The sequence below is a fragment of the Nestor notabilis genome, unplaced genomic scaffold, assembly GCF_000696875.1.
Source record: "Nestor notabilis isolate BGI_N333 unplaced genomic scaffold, ASM69687v1 scaffold24592, whole genome shotgun sequence".
NCBI lineage: Eukaryota > Metazoa > Chordata > Aves > Psittaciformes > Psittacidae > Nestor > Nestor notabilis.
The window spans coordinates 1-8,481 of record NW_009918218.1 but is presented as its reverse complement, the minus strand read 5'-3'; the positions used below and the strand labels follow the sequence as shown (position 1 = coordinate 8,481).

The 8,481-nt window shown below is 56.3% G+C and overlaps 1 protein-coding gene across 1 annotated transcript in view; it reads right to left on the bottom strand.

Moving 5' to 3' along the window:
* Positions 1-4,819, bottom strand: part of LOC104401888 (low affinity cationic amino acid transporter 2-like) — a 5,237-nt gene extending 418 nt beyond the window's left edge. The window contains exons 1-10 of the mRNA XM_010009607.1: positions 4,483-4,819; positions 4,251-4,406; positions 3,866-4,022; positions 3,460-3,596; positions 2,874-3,096; positions 2,260-2,396; positions 1,797-1,899; positions 1,033-1,177; positions 347-455; positions 57-87 (exon numbers count right to left, since the gene is read on the bottom strand). Of these exons, the coding sequence (XP_010007909.1) occupies positions 57-87; positions 347-455; positions 1,033-1,177; positions 1,797-1,899; positions 2,260-2,396; positions 2,874-3,096; positions 3,460-3,596; positions 3,866-4,022; positions 4,251-4,406; positions 4,483-4,819 (1,535 nt within the window). The remainder of the gene's footprint in view (positions 1-56; positions 88-346; positions 456-1,032; positions 1,178-1,796; positions 1,900-2,259; positions 2,397-2,873; positions 3,097-3,459; positions 3,597-3,865; positions 4,023-4,250; positions 4,407-4,482) is intronic.
* Positions 4,820-8,481: the final 3,662 nt, after the last annotated feature.

Sequence of the window (8,481 nt, the reverse complement as noted above, 5' to 3'; positions counted from 1 at the left end):
TTCCCATTGGCGCCCAGGGAGCTGCCCCTTCAGGCTGGTGGCTCTCAGCGCTGTGCCAGATCCCATAGCCAAAGTAAATAAGGAAACCTGGGAATGGGCAGAACAGGGTGGGGAGTTTCTCTCTCTTCCCTCCCCTCCCAACCACAGTGTAATCACCCCTTCCCTTTGGGCCCTGTATCAGAAGACAGAGTGTTCCCACCACCCTTTGACAATGAAGTTCAGCATCTCCTCCATCCGCCCTCTACTGCTCTGCAGGCAGCATTAGTGCCATGGGCTCTCCAACTGCCAAGGCCTCACTCAAAGAGGTTGCCACCAGCTCTGGGATGTGGAGGGCATCCAGGCTTACCAACGGCCATCCAGATCAGGTACCGCAGCCAGGCACCCGCACTGAGCCGGGCCATCAGGATGCTGTTGATGGTGATGCTGAGGAGCGGCAGGAAGGGCAGGCAGGGAACCTGCAGGGACCAAGCACAAGGGAATGGGGTCATGGCCTTTGCCCAGATGGACCGGGCAGATGTTTCACAATCAAATTCAGCTCTTTGCTGCTTTGGGTAGTTGCCAAGAGGGGAGGGGAAGGCCAGTCTGGCTGCGAGGCTCAGAGACCTGAGCTGGGACAACAGACTGTGCTGGAGGGGGATGCTCATGGCGGGTGGTTTGGTTGATGGGTCCTGGGACAGGAGATACTGCAGGATTTGAAGGGGGAGGCTGTAAACCACTAGCAAAAACAACCCAGGGTGTCAAGACCGCTGAGGAACAGCTCTGATTTGTGCAACAGGCAGTGGGCTCAGTTGAGGCTGCAGGAGGTGCCCCTTTGGCATGTGAAACATGCGGGGGAAGAAGCAGGCATGGTCCCTGTGGAAAAACTCAAGACCAATACAGCACATTGTGGATACAGTGAGGGTCTGCCTGACCTAAAGCAGAGAGAACACACACAACCTCCCAATGCAATGTGACCCTTCCCCCAGGGGGCTGTGGCACTTGCCTGCTCTCCACCCCCCAGGCACAGTCCCCGAGGCTGGGCTGTGTGCTCACCATGAAGGATGCTCTCTCCTGGCGCTGAGGCTGCCTCCAGATGAGCAGAGCTGCCGCCAGGATCCCCAGGAGGGGCAGAGCCAGGGCAGTGATGCACCAGGCACCCCCGGCACGGAGGCACGGCAGCCCCGCGGTGCTCACCCAGCTCACAGCACACACCAGGGTGGCTGCGGAGAGACCACGGCAGCGTGTGAGGACAACGCTTCCCCCCACGCTGATCCCATCCCTCACCCAGGCTGCCATGGTGGGAGGGACAAAGGACAACCAGGGGACAGGGCTGGGTAGTTTGCCATGGTGGGTTTAGCTTTTATCTCCAGGAAGCAGGAGGTTTCCAAAGGTCCCATTGAGGCAGCAGCCACGCTGCAGTCAGGAGAGGGCAGGAGGGAGCCAGGCAGATCCTGCTGCTGGTTGTTTACAGCAAGCAGGAACCTGGCAGCCTGTGCTACAGCAGAGATGTGTCCTGTGGTTATCCCATGCTGGCTCCCCATATGCCCCATCCATCACTCCTGGGCTTACCTACAGCTGTGAGAGCCCAGGCCACTGCAGAGGAAGAACGTGGGGTGGGATGTGAGGGTGGATGGACAAGGTGGTCCCACCAGAGCTGCACAGCTGGGACCTTCCCCACAGGGGGATGCTGAGCACTGGGTGCAGGCCGATACCTGAGGAGCAGATATTGGATGCCAAGGTGCATGACCATGTGTCTGTGCCTTTTCCCAAACATAGCCAACATCAGAAGTTGGGTGAGCCCTGTCCCCAGCACTCACCTGAGTAGCAGCACACAGCCAGCCACCAGTGAGTAGGCCAGTAGTGTGCCAATGGACATCATGTCAACCAGGGCTTTCAGGTCAAAGAGGAGGGCCAGGAGAGCTGTGGGGATGAGAAACCCTTTTCAGCCTCTCAGCAGAGCTGGCTGCACCATTGCCTTGCCAGTCTCAGCTGTGCTCTCTGCCCCCAGCACCCACTGCAACAGAACTCAAGCACCTTGATGAGCTGGTGATGCTTCTGTCCCTGGTGCAGAGCATCCTGCCACCTCCTGCATGGTAGCTCAGAGAGGCTGAACCCAGGACAGCATCAAGGTCAAATATCCTCACTCACAGTGAGGAGACCTCTCTCTGGGCACAGATATTGCTCAAACTGCTACCAGCAAGCCAAGGGTGTGTGTTATCCTGCTAGAAGAGGACATCCACCAAGCCCTGTTCATGGTTAAGGGGTAACCCAGTCACTCACCTGCCACTCCTCCAGACACCAGCGTTGCCACCACCGGGCACTGGCGGCGACTCACTTTGGCCAGAGGTTTGAAGAGGAGCCCATCTCGAGCCATTGCATACAGGATCCATGGCATGGGGAACATGGAGCCCAGGAGGCTGCAGACAGGGGGAAAAAATGGGGGAGAAGAGGGCAGGAATCCAGGAGGCATCATCCTGCCTTTTGCTCCTCCTTGGGTAGAAAGGGAGCTCCTGTTCATCTGTGTGGCCCATGACCTTTCTCAAGAACACACTGACAAAACCATCACCACCCTCCCCATCAGATGAGGAACAGCATCAGGGAAGTGATACCTGCAGGTCATGGGGAGCCCTGTGCACATCAAGACACCTCAGCCTGCTCCTGCAGTCCTGGTGCTATCAAGCACCTAACCACTTCCTCCAGCCTGGGGCTAAAAGTGGCATGGCAAGGGCTTTACTGCTGATGAGGGGGGGCCAGGGTGGGAGCAACAGGATTTGTGAGGAAGGGCTGAGGGCCAAGCAGGGTAGTCAGAAAGGGCTGGGAATAGTTCCTGGATGCGTTATGCTCCAGTACAACCTTGCCCTGAGCCACAGAGCTCCCATCACGGCTCCCCTCACCTGGTTGTCAGGGCACACAGTGACCCCACAGCCACAGCGTGCTTTGCACTGCTCCAGCCAATGTACTCAAAAGCCACTGGGAGCGGGCTCATGGTGTCCAGGAGGTAGTAGGGCATCATCAGGGTGAGGGCAGCAGACACCCCAAAGTATGCCAGGAAGCAGATGAGGAGGGAGAGGATGATGCCCATGGGGATGGATCTCTGTGGGTCCCTCACTTCTTCCCCTGTGGAGCACAAGCTCAGCTGTAAAAACAGACACTCATTCAATGTGCATGGCATGTGAAGAGCCCAGCTCAGGCTGGAGAGCATACCCCGTATCTCTCCAGGAGAAAGGGATACAGAGGCCTTCTTGCAAGGACACTAGAGCTCCTGGGCTCCAGGGTTATGGGGACATGCTTTGGGATTAGTCAAGTCATGCCACATGTGCTCTTATAGATCCTCCTCTGAGCACACAGGGCAGGAGAGAGCAACAGAGCCAGGAATGTGCCCATTCCCAGCCCTACAGCAGCTCCTGCAGGGACAATCACTGCCACGGACCGCAGCCTGCAGGGAAAGGTTCCACCAGCACCTCTCCCCACCTCACTTACCTGTGGTAGCGATGCAGTCAAATCCAACAAAGGCATAGAAACAGGTAGAGGCTCCAGCCAGGGTCCCACTGAAACCATAGGGCATGAAGCCTCCCACCCCAAAAGCACTGGTCATGTTGTCAGCTGCAGACTGGTTCCTGGGAGGAGGAGGAGGAAGAGTCAGGCAGTGCAGAGGGGTCAGTGCAATGGGATTCCAGGAGGGACCAGGCTGAACAGTCCATCCAACCTGCTTGCCCCTCCAGCATCAACCCATCGGGATGTACGACTTTGGCTCTTTGATGCATTGCCAACAGGGCAGGCAGAAATGAAAGAAAAGTGGGATTTCCTGGGATAAACCATCAGGGGGATGACCCATCCATCCCCACCACCCTCTGAAGGCAGCACAGGGAGAGCAGATCCCTCATACCCGGCTGCCCGTGGCAGGTCGTCCTCCCTGAGCTTCCAATTGCGCAGGTCACCTTTGATGAAGCCACTCAGTGTGACAAAGAGCAGGACAAGCACATTGAGAGCTGTGAAAACTTTGTTCACTGCAGTGGACTCCTTCACTCCAAAGGAAAGAAGCCCTGGGGACAAAAAGCAAAACTGGTACAGCCTCCTGGATGACACCAGGCCTGGGGAGAGGGTGGAAAATAGGGGACAGTGATAGAGTCAGGAGGATCTACAGATTTCCCTTCTATTCCCCATTCTTTGCTCAGGGAAATAGCAAAGCTTCAGAGGGATCAGCACCATCCTGAAGGTGGGGTGAGGAACTCATCCTACATGAAGGATGGCACAGGGGGAATGCATCCTACCTGCCAGCAGGACCACCAGGCCAGCAGCAAAGGCATCTGGGTGCTCTGCCAGCCCCACAGAGCTCATGGCTGCATGAGCACCCAAAAACCTCCCCATCTTCTTGCCAAGGAGCTGGTCAAAGGTAGCACTCCAGGCCCGGGCGACACTCGCGGTACCTGGGAAGAGGTGGTGGCTCCATAGGGTCTGGGAATGACACCCAGCAAAGGTGGGGGGATCAGAAAGACCTCATACCAATGACATAGGACAGCAGCAGGTTCCACCCAGCAATGAATGCCCACAGCTCACCCACCGTCACGTAGCTGTAGAGATAGGCAGACCCAGCCAGGGGCACGCGGGCCCCAAATTCAGCATAGCACAGCCCTGCCAGAGAGGACACCACGGCTGCGATCAGGAAAGAAAGGATGATGCTGGGACCAGAGCTGGTTTTAGCCACTTCCCCTGCCAGGACGTAGACACCAGCCCCCAGCGTGCTGCCCACTCCCAAGGCGACAAGGTCCATGGTGGAGAGGCAGCGGCAAAGGCTGGAGCGCTCCGAGCCAGCCGGGACCCGCTTCCTGCGGGAAAGCATCCTCAGAGCAGAGAGCAGCCACTCCCAGCATGGTACCTACAGAACAGGAGGGCAGCAGGCATGAGGAGGATGCTGCCCTGAGTATATGACCCAAACCATGAACATTTTCCTTGCAGCTCCCACCATCCATGCGGTGCTTCCTGGCCTCGCTGGGTGCTGCTTGTTTTCTGACTCTGCCAGAAAATCAGCCCATTTTTGAGCAAGATTGGGCTAAAGTGGTTGTGTTACTCTTATCCCAGTAAGAAGTAGATAAATGCATCATTAGGGTTTGCTGGGCTCTGATTTGTGCTATAGTGCAAGGGGACAAGGACACATCCCTTTCCCCTGCCAGCTCAGCAAGTCCTATTGCTCCAGCAGTATCCCTACACAGGGATACACAACCAGCATTGTCCCAGCTTTGACACTGACACTATTTGAAATGCAGAAACGGGGCCAGAAGAAGGAGGGATGGAAGATGATCTGCTCCTGGAGCAGCTGTTGGCCTTGACATGCACCAGGAAAGACCCATCTGCTCAGCTGAAGATACCTACACAGCACCAATAACTGTGTCAATGGCACAGCTCAGAGAGACTGGTTTCCCTGGGCCATCAGCCTGTACAGTGATGCTGTGGCTTACTCAAGTCACTGATGGAGATGTCAGCCCAGCAGAAACCCCAAATTGTGCAGTATCTGTGCATCAGGCAAGTGAGGTGCCTGGTACAGCATGCCTGGGATTCCTGTGCCTCCCCCCATCCTTCCCCAGGAGCATCCAGCACTGCAGAAAGGGGGCTGCATGCCTCCACATCCACACGGTGCTGCCAGGACCTCCAGTCACCCTGCAGCAAAGCAAAGTCCATGCTGCAAATCCCATAATCTGCTACTTACAGGGGCAGGGACCCCCTGGAAACCAGCACATCCCAGCAGCACCAAGGATCATACGGCTGTGCAGTCCATGCTGTGAGCCTGGGGGAGGACATGGACCACCCCAGGGCAGTGCCCAGCACCCTGACCCACAGGATGAGATGCTGTAAAACCTTGTGACACAGGGAACCCCAACCTCCAGGACAACTCCTGTGTCTCCTGGGGGCTGGAAAGCTACTGCCCCCACTCCCGACCACCAGTCCCACACAGGGCACCTCACCCTGATGATTTCCCCTTATCCTGCAAGGAAGCTACTTACTCCAGCCATCCTTAGGGCAAACAGCTCCAGCTGCGAGGTGATGGTGAGCACCAGGCAGCCCCAGCTACACTCTCCCCTTAAATCCCTTATGGGAGCACCCTGGCCCTCCCCTCTCTGACCACCATTCCTGGCTGCACAATGGGAAATCTATGCAGAAATATTTTTCCCACAACGCTTTCCAAACCATCCACATGAGCCTGCAATGCTAATGGGCTCAGGGGCATTATTGAGGGGTTTAATAGGGCAAAGCTGCCTCTGCAGATAGAAGGGGGAACTCTTCTCCCTCTGCCCCCATTCCCTCACACCAGGAACCTCATCTCAATCTGCAGAGCAGGTTTTGGAGGCAATCCAGGCAGAGGGGAGCAGGAACACAGGCAGGATGCAGGGGTGCATGCACCTGTACCCAGGCATAGAGGGAACATAGAAGTTGAGCAGGTCCAGGAACTGACTATAGCAAAGCAGAGGAGCACAGGCCCTGCACTTCCCCAGTATTTGGACACCAGTACCCCAGATTCTGCCCACACCCTGTCACAGCCCCATTACACATCACAGCCTTAGATGAAGAAGCACCCAATGACCCAGTGCAGCTCACAGCAGAGCAGAGTGTGACCACCCATCACTGACCCATCTTTGCCTTGCCTTGGGAGCAGGAGCAGGACCAGGGTTACAGTTCTCAATCCAAGTGTCTGCTCCACCCAAACAGTCAAGCTCCAGAGCTTCTATCCTGGCTGAAGGAAGCGATTGTAAGGATGCCACAAAACCTTGATGCTCCTCCATAGTCACCAGGAATCATCCTAACACAATACCTCCCTCCTGAAGCACAGCACACAGGAACTGAGCAGCAGAGGACAAACAGAGATTGAGGTGGGTCTAGAGCTGAGCTTAAATAGAGGCCCAGGGCTGATTGGGTGGGGGCCTCAGGTGAGGCTGATCAGGGCCTATAAGGCATATAAGTGCCCTCAGAGCCCAGCACAGCTCTTCTATAGTGTTGTTCCTAGCAGGAAGAAGATGTGCAGGAAGTGATTGTGTGGCCTGGCTGGTTTTCAGTATCTTAGGAGAAGAAGACTAAGTCTGGACTCTAAGGAGATGCTAAGAGCTGGTGTTTTGGGGTAGGAATGAGCTTTGATTTTATTATAGGTAGTGCTGAAGCTTAGCCTGCTTACACTTTCTAGGGACAAAAATCTCTTGCAGTTCAGCACATTCTCTGGTCTTCAGCTTGCAGTGAGCAGGTGCAGAGGAAGGGGACATCAGCCATGCAGGATCAGAGTAGAGTGCCTATAACATAGTGAATGCTTTAATCATAAGGTTGACCTATTCTGGGTGTGTGGGGCAGCCCCATGTACCTTGTGAGCTGCTGGGTTAGCACCTCTGGGTAGGGGTGCTCAGCACACCATGACACAGCAGGGGCACCAGGAGGAGAGCAGGGCTGTTGTCCTGCGTTGCAGTGCAGGGTGAACAAAGCTGTGCTTGTCACCCACGCTGTCTCATGTGAGAGAGGTCTCCAGACACCAACGCCAGCCCAAGGAAACATTTCCCTGAGGGAACAACAGGGCACGGAGGAGCAGTGGTGCTAGCTGGCAGTGAGGGTCTTCCTCTTTCAGGGTGCATCCAGTACCCTGGGGGGCATATCCCTGCAGCTGACTGCCAGCCATTGAGCATGTCACATCCATCCTTGGGGTCCCTGCTGCCCAGGACAGGCAGGGCTGAGCAGCTCAGCTGCCTTGCAGCCCTAGAAAGATGCTCTAGTCAGTAGGTACCAGCAGGGTTTGGATGGATAAGATGTTGTATGTCAGCAACCTTCAAATTCCCAAGGGCGTCCTTGGTTTTATCTGCTCCTCTGGCACCAGCCAGAGCACAGACATCGCTGCCCATGGGTCCAGGGTCAGGTTCATTATCTCGTCCAGCCCTGCTGCAGCATCTTTGCTGGCTGGGGCAAAGGGTGGTGATAAAGAAGGAGCCGGCTTAACCTGGGTGAGACAGGGATGGGAATGGCCTGAGGGTATTGCAGCAGCGGTACAGTCTGCCAGGAGCATCTCCGACTTAGCCTGCATCCCCACCCGTGCCTGTGCTGCAAGGTCTTTTCACCCCTGTGTCTGCAGCACAGGGGGAAGGTTGGGGGCGATGGATGACAGCAACTGCCCCTCTTCAACTCAGCTTCTGCCCTACGTATGCTCCTTGCAGAGCCCTGGTCAGCACAGGTCCTTGAGGGGCAACATCCTCCTCTTTGCCTTTTGCAGAGGGAGTCAGGGATGGGCTTCCCCCAGCCATAACGGGTGATTTGGTACAAGTGGAGGTGTCTGAAGACAGGGGCGCCCCATAAGTTACCCTGCACCAACAAATCGGGATGGGGGGTGGGGACACACGGAAGGGGTGACATTTCCGCAGCTGAAGCGCGATCACCATTATCCCCTTGCACTGTGCGTATCACCACCACTGGCACGCAGCCCCTGCCCGCACCGGTGGGGCCGAGTGACCCCCTCGACACGCAGAAGGTGCCTTTGCG